This window comes from Halichoeres trimaculatus, unplaced genomic scaffold, assembly GCF_033239565.1.
Source record: "Halichoeres trimaculatus isolate MK-OKI-2021-1 unplaced genomic scaffold, fHalTri1.1 fHalTri1_scaffold_16, whole genome shotgun sequence".
NCBI lineage: Eukaryota > Metazoa > Chordata > Actinopteri > Labriformes > Labridae > Halichoeres > Halichoeres trimaculatus.
The window spans coordinates 26,859,579-26,879,232 of NW_027437194.1; the positions used below are offsets into that span (position 1 = coordinate 26,859,579).

At 42.5% G+C, this 19,654-nt stretch overlaps 1 protein-coding gene across 1 annotated transcript; it reads left to right on the top strand.

Moving 5' to 3' along the window:
• The first annotated feature begins 5,544 nt into the window (after positions 1 to 5,544).
• On the top strand, positions 5,545 to 17,901 carry rnf208 (ring finger protein 208). The gene is made up of 2 exons (XM_074690243.1): positions 5,545 to 6,318; positions 15,779 to 17,901. The coding sequence occupies exon 2, from the start codon at positions 16,768 to 16,770 to the stop codon at positions 17,539 to 17,541; it is 774 nt and encodes a 257-aa protein (XP_074546344.1). The 5' UTR covers positions 5,545 to 6,318; positions 15,779 to 16,767; the 3' UTR covers positions 17,542 to 17,901.
• Positions 17,902 to 19,654: the final 1,753 nt, after the last annotated feature.

A 19,654-nucleotide genomic window follows, 5' to 3' on the forward strand; every position in this document is an offset into this window, starting at 1 on the left:
TAATAATAATTATTATTATTATTATTATTATTATTATTATTATTATTATTATTATTATTATTATTATTATTATTAAAATTTAAAAAACAAATAAAAACAAACTTGTTCCATTAAAAAGTGATACAGTTCCTTTTTTTTCTGGCTTGGCAGCAACAGGCCTCCATACCTTAATGTTAGCGCCCATGTGAGCCGTCAGGCTAACTCAACTTTAGCTGCAGGCTGCGCTTCAGAAACTTCAGTGACCCTCCAACCAGAGCTGTAACAGGTGTGTAAGCACAGGTAACTGCGATGGTGATCATCGGTAAACTGACTCTGGATTTTTTTGACTATTTTTTGACGTGTTATGATGACGACTCAGCCTCTCCGCACTGTTAAGCTAATTCATGATGGACAACTTCGTTCATTGAGGAGAAACAAGAACCTTCCAGAAAACTCAGGTAAAGACATCTGAAAAATTGTTTTACTGATAACAGCAAAGTTTTTTACCCTTTGCTATAAAGTGAAAGTTAAATTCGTCTCTATAACGCTTTCATATTAGAGTCATATTTGTTTTGCAAAAGCCACAATTCAGCTTTTTTTTTTTTTAATAAATCTTTATGCTAGTGTCGCATTTATCAGTAGAATACTTAAAATGTTTTATACAAGGACACGGTAACAAACTTGTTTTAGGACGACTGTACAGACAGGTCGGGAGGGGGTGAAGTACTGCGCTGTTGTTAAAACTAAAAGTGATTCTTCATCATTACTGTGTCATTACACTTTTCAGAATACAATGAGAAGTATTTGTTGTGTTGGTCTGTAATAGCTTAAGCCTAATTTAGAAATCACATTTCATTACAGGTAATCTAAATGTGCTTTACTTTGAGGATAGAAACATAAAAAGCAATAGCTAACACTTTATTTGTTGATAAAATTGTCTAATGGACATTTTATGAGAAATATTCACCTGACAAGTCCCACAAAAATTACAAGACAAAAAATGTCCGCTGAATTTCTTGTAAAGAGTAAAAAATATCCTCTAATGAGTTGGGAAAGATTTACTTCTTTATAGTCTTGTATTGAGGCATTTTTATTTCAAGAAACTTTACCAAGTTTTGCTCTTGATATACTTGAAAGAATTAATTAAACAAGAATTTAAACAAGAACACTTTTCCCAGCCCATTGGAAAATGTGTTGTACTCTGTGTAAGCAGGTGACATTTTTTGTCTTATAATATCTTGTATCAAGACATTCTTCTGGACTTGGGTGAGAAGTTTAATGAAAATAAATATGAGTTTAATTTGACAATTTGGACTAAAAGTAAGACAAACTCTGGCTTAGATATCTGTGTTTGCAGCCACGTGTGTTATCATATTTACATGCTCACACTGTAAAGAATAGAACTTTATTGTCATTGTAACAAGTACAACAAAATTGAAGTCACAGCAGCAATCAAGAAAACAAAAGTAAGAGAGTGTATGGAAAGTGCAAAAAGGTCCATAAGAAAATAGATGATGACAGCTTGTCCATCATTGTCCAGTTCAGCCAGCCTCCACCTCCACAGGGTCCAGGACTGAGCTTCTTCAGCAGTCTGTTCAGTCTCTGTCTCCTGGATCCTGTCTGCTCACAGCAGGTGAAGCTCTTCCAATGTGGCGTTGGTGTCTGATGTTAGCTCTGTTAGCCATGTCTGAGAATAGCATGATGCTACTCTGCTTTCTGGTATTCCCTCTGTTGCTGGGTTAGCGCAGCAAGCTCGTCCATCTTATTGGAGATAGATCTTATGTTCCCAATAACGATGGATGGAAGGACAGGTCCATGTCGTCACTTCTTAGCTCTCACCTGAGAACCAGCACGTCGTCCTCACCTCCTTCTCCTCACCTTGTGGGAAGACATCAGGCCTTACACCAGTTAGCATTGACATGCTACAGGCTGCTAACAGCTGAATTCACATGTAAACAATGCAGCCATGGTTACATGTAGGATCTCCAGACAAACAGGAGAAAAAGTAGTAAAAATATCGCTGAAGCCACAAAAAATTTGGTGTCCATGACCAACAATGAACCATACAAAGTGATGATCCACTCCAAATACAAAGCTGACGAAAAAGAGACGAAAAAATTACAAGAAACAGACAAAGAAGAGAGAGCTGCTGCAAAAGGCAGCCATAACCCTGAAAACATCCATACGCTCTTAGATAAAAAGTATTTTGAGTTTGGTTATAAACGTGGAGATTTTAAGTTATCATTTAGCTGATAAATGGTTTGGCCCTTTCACCAGATTTTGATGATTTTTGGGACAGTTAAGATATTTCCACCTGATAACCTCAGGGGTCAGATCGGTTAACAACCTGTGTGCAAGTTAGAAATACACTGAGGGGGCTGAACCTTTGTGCTCTTTCTGGACTGATAAAAAGATTTTGAAAGTGACAAAGTGTCATGAGAACCGGGAGGTTATGATGGAATAAGGCCTTTACATGGACTGCGCGTCTGCTGCGTTCTGGATCAGGTTGGGCTAGGGATGGGAATTGATAAGATTTTGTCAAAACTGATGCCCTTATCGATTCTGCTCATTGATCTGGTTCTATATCTGATATGTTTCCCTTATCAATTCCTGTCGTGAATTTTCTTGGTACAAAAAGTAGCTTTACAGGTTTTCTGTGTCAACAACATTTAATTGAGTTTATACTGTAAGTGAATAAAATGTAATTGGTCCCTGAGTCTGGATATTTCTGGTCATAATTAAACAGAAACAGGTAAAAATTTCACACAATGTGACGTTGATGTACTGTGTTGTAATATATGAATAATTCAAGTAGGCCATCTAGTGTCTCAAAGTGGTAATAGCAATGGTTTAAGTTGTTTGGAAGCTTTTCGTAGTTATGAAGTCAGCCATGAGCCTTTCAGTTGCCTGTTAGCTTTTGACATTTGAATTTCTCAGTATTTTTTACAAAGAGTTGATGTGATATGTTTATTCTGTCTATTCTGAAGCTGAAGTTATACTGATGTATGCTAACTGCTAGCATTTCAATACAGTTTCCCTTATACATTAGCATCAGGCTTGCGCTATTTTGTTATTTTGGTAAATAAGGTGAATTTAACATTGCAAATGAACTGTATATGAATCTCCTGAGAGAGAGAGTAATGTACATTTCTTTATGAAGTCAGTTCTTCAGTAAAACTTCAAGCTGAAAATCCTGGATCAGAGTTTTCTTGGGAAACATTATCTAATTGCCAAGCTAAGATAGCTGGAGCAGACTAGTCGACGTAAGGCCCGGCGGCTCCAGCACAATATAAAGAATTGATAAGGGAATCGTTAAGCACAAAGGCTAATGATATCCATGGATTGAAACTAGTGGTGGGACTTGATTTAAAAATTATTTGAATTAATTATGCCATTTGTAATTAATTAATCATCATTAATCACATTTTAATCACATCAATATTCAACATCAGAAGCAACACTTTTCAATTCAAACAGATTTTGGTAGAAGACTAAATCATTGAATATTCTCATACGCAAGTTTAAACAACCAAATCCTGTTTATTTTGTTCAGAAGATGTCTTTTTGAGGACACTACTTTCAAGTACATTCATCAGCCGTTATGTGGTAAATAGTGCTGTCAGGAGATTAAAAAAATAATCTTATTAATTACAGGATTTGTAATTAATTGATCTAATTAATCACATTTTAATCTTATATCTGCTTAAGGTCCCCACATAAAGAATTTGAATTCTAAGGCATTACAAAATCATAGTGCATGACTAATGAGTGAATTAATGTATTCGAAGGAATATACAAAAAAGAGAAGATTGACCAGATTTTCAACTGGTCAATATTAATTAAAATGTCCGTGTACCCTGCCATTGACATTGGATTACTGTTTACTGCATCTATAGAAGTAAATTATATTTTTCAGCGGAGGGAGGCGGGGTCTGGTGGAGCTTGTCAATCAAAATCCTGCTCGTAAACTACTGTGGGTGATAGCGGTGTGCTCTTTAGACGAGAGCTCAGCATGGATATGAGGAGAAATGTGAGATGACAGAGACACAGAGAGACGCTGCGAGTCAGAAAAGTTCAGGCAGCTCACGCTCCAACTGAGGATGTGTTGCTGTAGCTCAGAGAGAAAGAGCGGCGCCATCTTGAGAAAAGACGACTGCGATCATGGTAAGGATCAAAGGATGAACGCGATCAAAAAAGTTTGATTTGTCTGTTTTTTGGACCAAAAACAGGAAGAGAGACACAAAAGAAGAGAGTCCACTCTTCTTAAGTAACTTTGGTGTTTACATAGTCAGAGAAAACAAGATTATTTGGGTCTTAAAAGATCATTCAAGATGCTCTGAAAATGGCCGGTAGCTAATGAGTTAATCTTGCGTTGATTTTTATAACGCGTTAATGTGCGGTGTAATTAACTAATCTAATTAATGCGTTCAAGTCACAGCCCTAATTGAAACATTTCTTATCGATTCTCATAAGAAAAGGTTTTCGATTTCCATCCCTGGGTTGAGCCGTCCTTCAGAACTGGTCGGCAGTCCAAGTGAAGTTACCTTAATGTTGAACTGATGTGCGTGTGGTCTGCTGAGTTTGAGGAAGTATTTGCATCATGTTGAGTTGAGCACATTCTTTGAATATTTCTCAAGTGTTCGACTTTAGAGAAGTGCAGCTGAAAGCGCAAACACAAGAATGATAAATTCCCACAAACATGAGCTCCTGACGAAGCTGCCCTGTGTCTCATTTCTCTAATACTTCTTATTTCATTATGCATCCAGCACACCCGTTACGTAAGCACAACCCTCTGACATTGATAGAAAAATTCACATCATGCACGCCTTCCCCTTTGATCCCAGGATTATTTATCGGTTAGGGAAAGAGCTCGAGCAGATACACAACTTATTAAAATCCACATTATGCAACATTACTGCAGATCAGTGGCAGGAGCTTAGGATGCTGCTTTCAAGTTTGGATTTACAGAAACCCAGCTGTAGGTTTCTCATTTAAGAGGATGTGATGTCTTAAGGAGAAGTGATATACAAACATGATGGTGTGTGTCTGCTCTGTTGTAATTGGGGATGTTGTTGCAGGATTTAATCTCTGCAGACATGAGTGAGGGACGTGATCGGCGTTGAGCTGATGATGAATCTGTTTTTCTGCAGCTTCCAGCCTGATGAAGAGATAATTGGTGAGTGATGTTATGCTTTGTTTTGCCTCCTCAGATCTGCTGCACTGCCCAGATTAGATCTATGTGCCAAGCTTCCTGTATTTCCTGTGTGCCTGGTAGGTGTGCTTTACCATATGTTTGTTTCTGTGTGTGTGTGTGGGATGGTGTGTGTGTCTTAATGTTTCATTTAAATTATGATTCATTGCTTTTTGTGCACGGCCTCTTATCCCAGACAGCTGTGTGCTGATGCTGGAATATAAATGTGCATGTTTTTGTGTGTATATGTGTATGTGTGTGTGTGTATGTGTGTGTTGTGATGGAAGGGGGTGGGGTGGCTAACGCTGTGACTCTTTTCTCATTGGCTGAAATTTTTTCTCTGGCAACTAGAAAACGTGATCCTGCCTGCAGAGGCACTGCAGTGTGTGCTGCAGCGAGAGAGAGCAACGCAACGAGATAAAGAGAGGGAGTGTGTGTGAGTGAGTGTGTGTGTGAGAGAGAAAAGAGAGAGGAAGAGGAGAGAGGAAGAGGAGGGGGTGGGCAGACAAAACAAGCCACATGCATTAGGAGGGAGCCAAAGGCACAGAGACAGAGGGAGAGTGTGTGAGTGTGCATGTATGTGTGAAAACACTGCGCATGTGTGGCTGTGAGGTGCACTGACTGGAACAGACGGAGAAGGAGGAAGAGGAGTGATGATCGGCAGAGGAGACGAGAAGAGAGATTAACGGAGAGGCTTCACCTGAAGACGAGAGGGGGAGAACGACGAGGCAGGGACCACAGAGATCAGACCCCTACGGTGAATGAGCTTTGGTTTGAGAAGGATGGTGAAAGGAGAGAAACCAGAGACAGTCCCTCATCGACAGCTCGGAGGAGGAGAAACAGGGCTGGGGCGCTGAAGGACAGAGGTACCAGAGGAAAGAAGAACGAGAAATGAGAAGCAGCCGAGACGTGACACATCCACCTTACGACAGCCTCCTCCATCTTACATCTCCTCCATGTTCTGCCGCCGCTGCTCCTGCTCCTGCTGCGCGTCGTTCCTCCTGCTGGAAGTGAATGGAGAGGACAGAGCATCATCTCTGTGGTGAGACATCCCAGGAACAAAGAGACTGAGCGGTTTATCCTCACAGAGCAGCGTCGACGACATTGTCGGGGAACAGCTGGAAGGAGGGAAGTGCGCAGGCAGACAGGTGAGGATGAGAAACGGCTTTGCATCCATTTCACAGAGACGACTCAAGGATAAATGTGTCCTGATGTGTGTGTGTCGCTATCATCCCTCTTGAATGCTTCATTTTTATTTCTCTTTGTGTCTAAGCATCAAAAAGCCAAAGGTGGTCTCTGCTTTGTTGTGACATGAAGCCTGGGTTTACACGGCTGTTGCATCATGGCCGTCCATTTTGCAGACACGCATGTTTGCATGAATGGAGGACTCACATGACACACCTGCACACACGCTTTCTGACAAACAACCATGAGAATCTGTGAACTGAGCGTGACGATATGCCAGTTGGGCTGGAGATGGTATCTCAGAGGTGTCATGTCTTCAGCGGTCATGACATTTCACAGACAGACAGTCAGGGGCAGGACGAGGAGGAGGAGGAGGAGGAGGAAGAGGAGGATGGGTGGAGGGTTATAGGGACAGGGCAGGGACTGCCTGTTCTGTAGCTGTCAGCAGCACTCTGGCATCTCCATATTGGCCATACATCGGCGCTGCAGTGAGAGTGCTGGGTACACCATGCTGCGATTGCATAACTGCTCCTCACCCCTCCCTCACACTAAAGCTGCTCCATCTCACACGGTCCAAATATTTTGGCCACCTCGCCCTCTATCCCACGGATGATGCCCGCGCTCCTCTCATCACAACAACATCATCCATACCTTAGACACACAAACAACCTCCTTGGAAGTAAATCATCAATGCCTTTCATCACTCAATCTCCTGTTTTTATTGACGGGCTAATCCCTCCTCTCATTAATCATCCATGAGGTGTGTGTTTGTGTGTGTCAGACGGAGCAGTGACTGTTATTGCTTTTATTTTTCCGCCTGCATTGGGAGCCGCTCTGCCATGTTGCTGTGTGAGCTACACAGACGAGAACAAAGAGCACTTGGCTGTAATGAATTGCGAGGCAAAATGGCCGATGTGTGTGTCATGAATGACAGGAGGCTGGATTATAAAAAACAACACCTAGCCGCATACTCCCTGAGCACTTCCTGCCCGTGTTCCCACACAAACATGAGCATGCAATCACTGCTTAACGGGTGAACAGTGAATCTAACAAAGAGCCAGCAGCATTTACATGTGAAATCTGCATTTCTGGATGTTTACGTCTGAATTAGGAGCTGTGATGAAACGAACCATGCACATTAAAATCCTCATCCTTCAAAGCTTTATGTTCCAAGGCAGAGCTGCATCTTCACATATGATTTCACATCATATGATGTGACCCTGGCTGCTAATCCTTCAATTTTTGAATCTGTCATATTGTGTTCTCTAAATCGCTTTCCTGCAGTCGGTGAACATACAGTAAATCTGGGGATTTGTCCTCAGATCACGCTAAGGTCATAACGCGTTATGTAATCAAAATACAGGATAATATCCCCAACAGGTCCGAGGAGAGACGAGGCGATGCTCTTTACCAGCCGAGACACGAATGTGGATACACATCTCAACATAGCTGGCATACCTGACATACTGTTGGTATGTGGTATAGGGGCACAAAGACCGGACCTTGTGTTCAGTGCAGGCCGACAGAAAACTCACATAGGTGGAAGGAAGGAGAGAAAGACATGTCTCCATTGAGAGAAAGGAGAGTGAGACAGGGAGGGAGACGGACTGATGCAGGGTTTCTATGACTCATTCAGAACACGCTGCCCTTCCTGCTCTTCGATCCGCACAGGTGGGATCGATCCAGGGTGATCATGAGGTCCTGAAACATCGAGGGAGTGTGAGAGGAAAGGAATCTCTCTATGAATGTGTGTGTGCGTGTGTGTGTGTGTGTCCATGTCTAATCAGCGAGAGATAATTCTCCTTTGACAGATAGGATACACATTTAGAAATACTCCTGTTTGTTATCTGTTTGTTTGTGTCCGCTGGAATGTAAAGGGTGGTGCCAGGTACGTGATGAGGAGTCGTCTGAGGGTGAGAATGTTCTAGATGAGTGTGTGTGTGTGTGAGTGTGTGTGTGTGACTTTAAACTGTGAATGTGTGTTTAATGGTATGAGGAATTTGCTGCAGAGACAGACTCCTCTGACATCCCTGTGGTCAGCTCTCCTCTTCCTCCTCCTGCTTGTGATGACGAGGTCAAATGCCTGCCATGATTTCATTAGTGTTATAATTCCTCTGCAGGGAGAAGAGCTCAAGCTATGTACACATACACGCGCGCGCACACACACTGCATAAACTGTGATGCACACGCACACACAATGTCAGGACTGTGCGAGAGCTGCAGCACTGTGTTAATATGGTGGCTGGGTCGGAGATGAGCTCCTTACGTAACTGGGGAGGGCTCCGTCTATTAGGAGGAGGCTGCACCAAAGCTGGCCCGTCAGCAGACAGCCTGCATCACTTATCAGCCTTTTTCAGAGTCCTGTCACCAAATTAGAGGGTAATTTTAGCTGTCCTCAGTCTCAAAGGCTCCTCAAGCAGCCTCCTGACTTTAAAAGCTCGCTCCCATCACAACAAGCAAGACGTGTTTTCTAGAAGTCAACAAAATGTTCTTGCTTCGTTATCTATCAGGAACAGAACGGGTTATTTCAGTTTAAACTGGTGATCACAGATTATTCAGGCCACCTCGATCTGATGCTGATGTAAGAGCAGATAGTCACACTTTCTGTACTGCTTTGTGTGGGGCGGTTGTGACTCAGTGGTACAGTCGGTCGTCGCAGGCGTTCCATCCAAGGTCCCACATGCCAGAGTGTCCTAAGGCGAGACAACCCCAGGGCTGTGGAGGGTTAGATAATACAGGCTGGCTCTGAACGGAGTACACTCTGCCATCAGTCTGAGGATGGGTGAGAAAAACTGAAATCCAAGCAAGTGTTTATGTTTAACTTCAGCAAAAACTGTCCATCGGATCTGTGATTGGACAAGTCCAAGGTGTCACCCCAGAACAGCTGGGATAGGCTTCAGCCACTGTGACCCTGAACAGGATGAGCGGTATAGAAGATAAATGGATGTATACTAGACTTATTAAAGCCACATTCACCTAACTTTTTTGGGAAAATGTCTTGTTTCAAGGTGTGGAAAGACCAAAATGATGCTCAATTTCCTGTAAAAAGTAAATAAATCTGCCAGTGGGATATGAAAAAACTTACCTGTCACATTCCTCAGAAGAAGACAAAGTTCTTAATAGAAATATCTAAACAAGTAAAAACATATACTTTCTAGAAGCAGTTCAGGTAACGTTTTTGAGGACCTATGATAAAACATAAACACTGGCTTAGGTTTCAGGATTTGAAGTAAAAACAAGCTGAAAAGTAGAGAAACTGCTATTTAGATACAGTTCATTCACTGTGTAACCTCAAATATATATGCAATGAGAAAGCTGGAGAAGTTTAACACTTTAACTTCCACTTAAACCAAGAAGGGATTAGAATAGTTAAGTTTGAGTAACACTTAGAAAAATCTTACAGCTGGGAAAATCAGTATAATATAAAATCAGACAAATGCTCTCTACAAAAAAAAACCTTGTCATTCAACAACAGTGGCTGAAAACATCATCTATATGAAAGCAATCTTTGCAATATGTGTCTCAGTTATTTAGCCTGAATGAAAACTTTATAACAACCTTAAAGAGGAGGTGTTGTCTTTTTTTTTTTCAGTTTTATACCATCCAACCCCTGGTGTTTCAGAAAACCCTTATTTCAGCCTCTGTCTTAGGGGCGGTTTAACAACAACTGTTGAAGTGTGAAACACAAAGGTATTGTTGGATTTTAGATTTTAGCCTACCGTTTACACAGAAACAGCATTTTAGCTGACCTTAAAATGGAATTTTTGGAAATGGCCTCCAGAGTAGAAGTTTTCTGAAATGCCTCAGCCAACGTTGTAGTGTCAACAGCAAGCCAGAGTTTTCAGTGCACATGCACGTTATACATTCAATTTGACATCTTAAATTGTCAAGCGCGAAACCAGACAACGACAGTAACAATGGAAGATCGCTGTGTTTGCTCATGTTGCTGAATATGTTGACTGTCGATCAACAAAATGTGCATCAGCAATCAGCAAAGACGCATTCAATGAATACACCAGACCAGGGGTGGGCAACCAGTCAGAGACCAAGAGCCACAAAAATCTCCATGGTACTACAAAGAGCCACATCAAACACGTGGTCTTACAAACACACTTTTTCTCACATATATATGAAATGGCATAAAATGAAAATCAATACGTCTCCAATTTTCTAAGCAAGATTTATTGTGTTTACAAGAGTGTGTTTAAATTCACATTTGAAGCCGTGTCAAATACAAATGTCTGTTTTACTGCAAAAGAGACAAAGTTCATTCAATCTGTCTATCTATCTATCAATTAATCAATAGATAGATAGATAGATAGATAAATAGATGGATGGATGGATGGATGGACGGACGGGCAGATAGACCGATAGATAGATAGATAGATAGATAGATAGATAGATAGATAGATAGATAGATAGATAGATAGATAGATAGATAGATAGATAGATAGATAGATAGATATGAGCACATGAGCTTTTAAGAGGAGCACATGTAGAGAAGAGAAACTGTATTTTAAGTATCAAGTATCAATCTCATCACCCAAGTTTTGATCAATACTGATCCCAACTTTGGCGTCAGTATATCAATATTTTAGATTGATCGGCACACCGTTACTCATAACTATGTTGTGGATAGAAGAGCTGCACACTGAAAGGCAAAGAGCCACATGTGGCTCACAAGCCGCAGGTTGGCCACCCCTGCATCAGACGATCAGCTCACCTCTACATTGGTGGAGAGCTCCCAAAAGACTCCACAGCCTGGGATACATACTACAGCATTTTCAGTCCCTGGGCGTTTATGTATAAACACAGATTTATTTATTTATTTATCTGTTTATGCATTTTCTGGTGAAACGTCATGTAGATGGGCCCTGAAATGTTTCATTTAAGCTGCTGTCTCTTTAAGGCTCCCCACTCCACAAACCCCCTTTTCTCTGATTGGTCAGCTCTCTGCGGGCCTGCAGGAGGCCCAGCTATGGACAGACCTTGGTGTTTGAGGCCCACAACGAATAGCATGTAATGAACCAATAAGAACATCCATATGAGATGGCCTCATAATTTTAGCAAGTCCCATTAAGATTTTGTGCAGCTCTCATGCTATTTTATGAACCAAGCACTTTGAACGGTGAAGAGACAGAATATAAACGTATAGTTGTTTGTAAATCTGCACACATTTAGTCTGAACACCCGAGATTGTTACTTCATATCCATATTTAGAGTATAGGAAAGCTAGATACCCCCTCTTTAATGTGAGCTAAGATGATAATGGAAACCAAGCTTTATTCCTAACATGAAACTGTTTTTCTTACCAGTTTGTATCATTTGCAAAGCTGATTGCTGACACCAACAGTTCACTGTTATGTAGCGCTGTGCTGTTGGTGTTTGCTATGGTGCTGTTATCATGATATTTAACCTTAAAACATTTTTTCTGACTGCTTCAAAACAAGACACTCCGGGAGCTGCTGTAATTTATATAATACTCTGTGTGCTACTGTTTTTGGGAAGAGCACACTATAGCTAATAAGTCAAAATAAGGATCATTACACTAGTCTGATGAGCTGTGAGCTGACATGACATTTTAGATTTGTATCCTGATATCACATACATTCGTCAGTATCAAAATAACACTAGCGTAGTCACTTTCTGGTTTATATTTTGAACATTTTTTGCCTTAATTAAACAAATTTGAAGAGTATTTCATTTAGGAGACCAAACAAGTGCCTCTTTTCAGAAATTTAAGCAACATTTTGTGCTTTCATACCTCGAAATAAGGTATTTTTCTGTCCTTGTCAGATGAATGTGGCCCATATTTAGTCTAATTAGACCGGTTTTAGTCATATAATACAGAAACACTTGCTTGGATTTCAGTTTTTGCAGTCTTGAATTTGTCATCTTAAGGAACAAAAATGTTGAAGGATTTTTTAATTAGTGTTTTTGTTCTGGACTTATGTAATTTATTATGTGGTGCACAGGTTTTTTATTCCTGATTAAACAGGCAGAGGAGCAAATCGCTTATTCATCTTTTTTTAGGCATCAAGCTCTGCCCTGTTGTGTCACTATCAAGGTGCTGGATGAAAACATGGTTTTGTAGTGAACGCCCAGCTCTATCAAAGGTGTGTGAATACATACTGTGTTAGCGACAGGATGAGAAGGAGGCTATTTTTGGAGCGGCGTTGCAGCACCGCAGCGCTGGAGGAGCACATTCTGGGGGACTGTGGATGATTCCAGCTAACAGCTCTGCCTGTTTGAGTTTGCAGTGAACAAACATGTCAACAGATTAACAGAGAGGGGATAAAGCAGAGAAACAAACGTCTGTCGCTCGCCTGACACAGCTCGCTGCATCACGTGAGAGTGATGGGCTAAAACACTTCCGCCTGTGAGGTACGGCTCTCTTTCGGTGTGAATCTTCAGCAGAGGTCGGGGGCAGGAAACCACTGAGACGTGCATAGATAAACAAACCATAAATAGAAACCAGGGCCGGGGCCTGCTCTCCCTCTCATTCTCATTCTCTCTTTCTCTTCATCGCCATGTAGGTCACCTCCTCTGCTCAGTTTTTTCTTCCTCCACTGAATCATCACTGTTGACAGCCGTGCAGAGAATGAAAGATGTGTCATCCTCCCTCCTCTGCTGTTTTGGCAGCTTTTGTTCTGGTTGAACTGAACGTTTTTCAGCCTCACACTTGTTCTTTTTTTCATGAAACCCACACACAGTATGACACAAACTCCTCAGTGCAGATTGTAAGTGTTCCTACGCATGATCGAGCCCAACTGACGCAACTGACAGGCTGAAAGAGTGTTCACAGGAAGCAGGAAACATGACAAAAGCAGAGTGTCACAATCACCTGTTCAGAGCAGACGGTGTACTTCAGACATCAGTCTGATACATTCACTCTTCATTTGATGTTCACCACTCTCTGTTTACCTTTCGTTAAAAGAAACATACAACACAACATCATTAGTAAATTTAGTTTACCGAGGCTATTGTTACCTGTAAATGGTGTGTTTACTTTTTTAAGCAGACTTAAGATTCCAGTGATTGGTCTGATGGATGAGCTATCTCTAAAATTCACAGATTTTATTAATCAATTACATTTGTTGGTGTGCGCTTCACTCCCAGCTCAACAGGGGGAAGGTTGAACAGGACAGTGATTTATTCTGAAACATTTCCATTTTTGGTACTTTTGATATCCAAGATGGAGACAGAATATTACAAAAATCTCTCAAAAATCAACTAAAGAAGTGCATTTTTCATACCCCATTGGCAGATTTTTTATTTTTTTTTTAAATCTGGTCTTGTTTAGGGATGGGTACCTTTCACATTTGAAATGATACAGTACCGATGCCCGGTACCTGGCAATCGGCACCGGTACCCAAGGGTACCAATTTTCTGTACTTTTTCTTTTTGTGTGGAAAAAAATATCCATTTGTTTGATAATATTTTTTTTTTTTTAACATATTTATTCTTCAAGCCCTGTGATTGGCTGGCAACCAGTCCAGGGTGTACCCCGCCTCTCGCCCAATGACAGCTGGGACAGGCTCCAGCCACCCGCGACCCTGCACAGGACAAGCGATTCAGAAAATGAACGATTGAATATTTATTCTTCAATATATAATCTTAAATTGCTGTGTTCATGTCCAGCATGGAAAATTGCCTTTTTTCTCTTTTCCCATACAGTCAAAAGGATGCATTTAGGTACCTAAACATGGTACCTTTTGATTTTTCATGAATCAGTACCCAGTACTTTTGACAGAATTCGGTCGGTACCTCAAAAGTACCTAATTCGGTACCCATCCCTAGTCTTGTCAGATAAACGTGGCTCATATTAGGTCTAATAAGACATGTGTTACTTAAAATCAGACAAACACCAGTTTGGATTTCATTTTTGCAGCATGGTCGGACAAGATGCATCTCCAGTCTGGCCCCACTCCATTGCAGCACCAGACCAGATAGGTTTCCATTCAAGTCAGCGTGTCAACTTAAACTGGATTTGCTCCATTGCAGTCTGACTGCATCCCTGCTCTGGCAGGTTGCAGCAGATATGATATATTCCTACTTTTACTGGATGCCAGAGATGTGACATATCAAACAAAAAAAAGACTTGGAGGGACAGGGAGTTTTGCTCGGGAACCACCTGACACTGCTCAGTGACTTTCAAAATAAAACAAACCATGTCACAACCAGCTCTTCTACAACAACAAAACTGAGCACAGCCAGGCCAGGAGTAAACAGGTTGGAGGTTTTGCAGCCTAAAAAAGAATGAGGAGAGGCTCATTAATGAATCACGGGATCTCCCAATTCTTGCACCTCCAGCTGTCTGGTGTCGTGTAGGATGACGGACTGAACTGAAAGCCGATGTGAGCTGGCATACGCCGTCAACACGCAACGGAACCAAGTCAGATCAAAGAAGCATCTGGTGTATTTTAGCCGTAAGGGATGAGATTTTGGCATTGATCTAATTTCTGTAACTCTATTGAATAAACAACCCAGATGACAAAAGTACGCTGTGTTTTTTGGTCCTGACCTCTCCTTGCATCTCTGATCAATCTAATGTTATGAAGTTGTAGGACTCTAAATGCATTCAATCAGAAATCAGGTGCTCACAGTGTGTGTGGGAATATTAGGCAACATGATAATGATCTTATCTTTGGAGAGACACACCTGTACAGAGGCCAAGACACAACAGAAAGACAGAGACAATGGACAAATATTTCATAACAGCAGTTCTGCAGCCTGCATTATGAATAACAAGGCTTTACCTTCACACACTGATAGAGTAAACCAATATCTCACAGTCAGAATTCTTTCTGAAACACTGAACATGACTCACCTGCCTGTTTCAGTTAGGAAAACATGGTGTGTGATAGGGCTGCAAGTGGTGAGGGCAGTTGCCTCTCAGCAAGAAGGTTTCTGGTTGACATACCCAGCTAGGCGGGAGCTTTTCTGTGTGGAGTTCACATGTCCTTTCCGTGCATGTGTGGGATTTCTCTGGCTTCCTTCCACTGCCCAAAGACATGCTCATCTGGTTGATTGGTCACTCTAAATTGCCTGTAGATGTGTGCCTGAACAGCTGTTTGTTTCTACATGTTAGCTCTATGGCCAGTTCAGGTGTACCCCAACCTTGTACCAATGACAGCTGGGATAGGCAACAGCCCCTAAGGTGGAATAAAGACAATGGATGCATGCATTGATGGATGGATGGATGGATGGATGGATGGATGGATGGATGGATGGATGGATGGATGGATGGATGGATGGATGGATGGATGGATGGATGGATTGCAATAACTTGTTTTACAGTCTGTGTCTATCAATAATCTTACCCTGACCTGCCACGCATAAACCATTTATTTTCTGTGATGAACAACAGAGATAGTTTGCAGCAATGTCTGTGTCTTATTGGTGTTTTTCTTGTTTTCACAGGTACATGGACCAAAGGAGTTGGTGAAACAAGCACAGAGGCATCCTCCAGACTGTTATCCCATCAGCTCAGCTGTCTGAAAGTCAAAAACTTTCACTCCCACTCCTGAGGAACTTCAGGACCCTTGGACCACGGAGGGAACTTAAAAACATCTTTCTTGGGAATCACAGAAAAAGGACCTCCTCCCTCCGTCCGTCTGTCTTATCAACAAGCCACGCCGACACTCGGTCACCTGACCAAACGGGACCAAGAACAGGGAGAAAGACTGGAGCTTATTCTCACACACTGGAGTCAGAAAGTAACACACCCGCAGCCAAAAACAGGAAGTAAAGCGGGCGGTTGAGTGAGACACACATGCAAGGGCTGGTTTGAGAAGGCAAGAGTTTCCTTGGCAGGCCACAGGATATCATTTCAGACAATACCTTCTGGACCGCCTGAACTCAATACCCCACTCCCACTCTGTGAATGAAGAAAACACCAACCTGTATTGTGTGTATATAAGCGAGCATCTGTGTGCATATGAGATTATTTATTAGTGTAATCACTGAGTGAGAACAAACCTTTGTGCTAAAGTTATTACCGTCCTTGTGTGTGAATATACTTTTCTGCAAATAAGCTTCAGAGACAGCACAGGATCATCAGCATAAGTGAGAAGAAACAACAAAAAACTACCTTTAAGTCGTCAACACTGGTCGGAAAGAGTAAGCTTGTCTGAGTAATAATCTGTACATATCAGCAGTGACAGACTAAGAGCTGAAGGCTGTGGCTGAGCTCCTCTCTCCGTCTCCTCCTCACAAAGACTCAGGCTGACAGAAACAACCAGACAGATCTCTGCAGAAAACATGGAGGCAACCATCCGTCCTCACGTCCCCTCTAATGGCTGACTCTGAAAAGAGTACGTGAAATTTCCCCCTTGCCCAGAAGCCGGCAGGGTCGTCCAGTGCTGATTTGAGCCACAGCCCGTCTCTTTTACACCCTACAAACTGTGCGAATGTCCTGCCTCCGGCGCCAGCCCGTCACCATCCCCATGGACACCGTTAAGATCATCCAGTCGGAGAAGTTCCCCAGAGAGTGCCCCGTGCCTGTCACACAGCCACGCTATGCCCCGCCCCCCAGAGTGGCGTGGGATGGTGGTGGCGAGGGTGAAATCATAGTCAATCAGGCATGCAGCGACCTGGCTCTAGAGATGACAGGGACCCCCAGGTCGATCGTGTCCTCCCCGGTCCCCGTGACGCGCAGGGAGCAGAGCTTCCTGGCGCAGCGCAAAACCAGTGCCAACGAAATCTGCTACCACCAGTTCCACTACAAGATGGAGGACGTCATCGTCAATCAGTACGTGCTGCGCTCCTCCTCCACATCCTCCTCCACGTCCTCGTCGTCCTCGGGACCCGTGATGCCCTGCGAGCCCCTGGACTGCCCCACCTGCGGTCACACCTACAACTTTGCCGGCAAGCGTCCACGTATACTCTCCTGCCTGCACTCAGTGTGTGAGGAGTGCCTGCAGATCCTCTACGAGTCCTGTCCCAAATACAAGTTCATCTCCTGCCCCACGTGTCGGCGCGAGACGGTGCTGTTCACTGACTATGGCCTGGCTGCCCTGGCCATCAACACCAGCATCCTGAGCCGCTTGCCCTCTGATCCTAACGGGCCCGTACAGTGGGGCGGGGACGCTGACCGCAGCTGCTACCAGACTGTGCGCCAATACTGCCAGTCAGCCTGCACCTGCCAGATCGCCAACCCTTTGTCCTCCTGTGGCATCATGTAGACGAAGGGGGACGCTGCAGGCATGACTCAAGCCCCGCCCCCCACAAACCCAACACTCTTTTCGACTATAAGCTCGCCCCTTTCTGCCAACCCCCCTTCACACTCACATACAGTGAATAAACCCTCCACAGATGTTATCTCTATATATTTAATAGCACAGATGGATGCTGTGTGGGACTCATGGATGCTGGTGGTTCGATAAATAGTAAATAAATGTATTTTATGTATGGACTGGAATCCTATTCACCCTCTCTCGTTTGGTTGGATGTGTTTGTCATTGACATCTCTTTACATGGGAATGCCAGGGGAGGTCTATCCCCCCAACCTAGGTGAATAAAGATTAAATAAAAGATTAAAGTAACTCATGTGGCCTGTCTTCTATCTGTCACATTGCAGCAAAGACTCTGCAAAATCATTTATTCATTCTTAAACTGCAAAGAAACACTGGATCCAGAATTAATTCTGCCTCCAAATGAGTTTCTTGTCCGTATTTTGAGGTAGATAAACAAAACCAAGTATATCTAGCAACATCTCATAAAACTACATCTGAGCTGTGCATAGGCTGCTTGTCTAACACTAAAGCTCTGTATGTTCTGCAGGAACTCAACAACTCTCACAGCTGACGTCTTTGAATGAATGAATTTATCCTCATGTGAAAATTTGAGAGTTCAAAAAACACAGAGGAGTGATAAAAAGAAGTGAAGAAGTGATGAAATAAGGCAGAAAAGGCTAAAAATGGTGCTCAAGAAAGAAGAAATCAGAGGCCTTAAATGTTGTTTGCAGGTCAGAATAGTCTGAATATAAAAAACAATCCAGATCCTCATCCTGCCTTAAAAAAGTCCTGACTTGTTTTCTCTACATCGCCCCCTAATGGAGAAAATTTTCCTTGGTCAGAAGCAGAGTTGGCTGATTTTTACTCAGAACATAACACTGCAGAAAGCTGGCCACTGATCATCTGTTATCAAGAGACACCTGAGGGATGTTGAGCACACCTAGTGACTGATTTTTCAGAAATTAGTGAAAGAAAGAGTTATCAAACAGAGCATTCACCTGTTCATTTTATGGTTTATAAAATTGCTGGACCAGGGTCATTTTCATAAACTCTTTGAATAAAGTCTGGACCCCCAGCCTTATGGCCTTAAATCAAAAGCTGCATTTCCACCAAGCAGACTGGTTCGGTTTGGTTCGGCTCGGTATGGCACGCATTTTGTGGCGTTTCCACCGACTTATCCCAGGACAGATCCCCAAATAACTGAGAAGAGCCGTCCCACTTTTTGGGACCCTTTCGTATGAGTGTCAGACTGTACTGATCTGCTCTCGGAAGGTGGAGCTACAACTCTGCAGACTGTTGATTGGTCAAAAGAATCGTCACTTACCCCGACAGCAGCTCCATTTCTCCTGGCAGCTCACAGACTTCTCTGAAACAAAGCTTGATTTCATTTTGTATCAAAGAGCTACATGCCAATCACAGAGAGGATGAAATGCTGCATGTTTTCCATCTCTGCTCTTTGTTAACTGTGTCACATTTTTCTTCTTTGTTGGATTTATTAGCGGGATAAACTGTGTCGCGCTGCTACGGCGTCACGCTATTGTTTGGCAGATGCCGGTCTCCGGCTTACACACCACCTACCATGAGAGGGCACAGTTTGCTGTGGAAACACACAAACGTGATCAGGCTTAACTGTACTAAATGTGCCAAACCGTACTGAACTGACCCGGACTGCTTGGTGGAAACGCGGCCAACGTATTTATCAGGGAGCAGGCGGAAATCTGTTAAACACTCAGAAATGGATTCCAGACACTCCACCTCTGATGCACTAAGTTTATGACATGATCAGTCAATCAACTTAAGATGTAGTATTAGGAATTATGTATAGCAGCTAGTGTGAACTTTCTTTATTAGGCAGAAACACAGAATCCTGAGCTATGATGATAGGATCAGCATTTTAGGAAACAGTGTTGGTCGTATGATGGAACTAGAAAATGAACATCCAAATTTACTTACCCAAAGGATCAGTTATTTCTTAAATCATCAAAGATCCTTGAGGACTTTATGCGTGATCTTGAAATAGCTTCTCTTAGCTTTTTTTTTTTTTTTTTGCCTGTTAATAATC

Excerpts from the sequence above, each read along its gene's own strand:
- rnf208 (XM_074690243.1), top strand. The coding sequence starts at position 16,768 with ATGTCCTGCCTCCGGCGCCAGCCCGTCACCATCCCCATGGACACCGTT.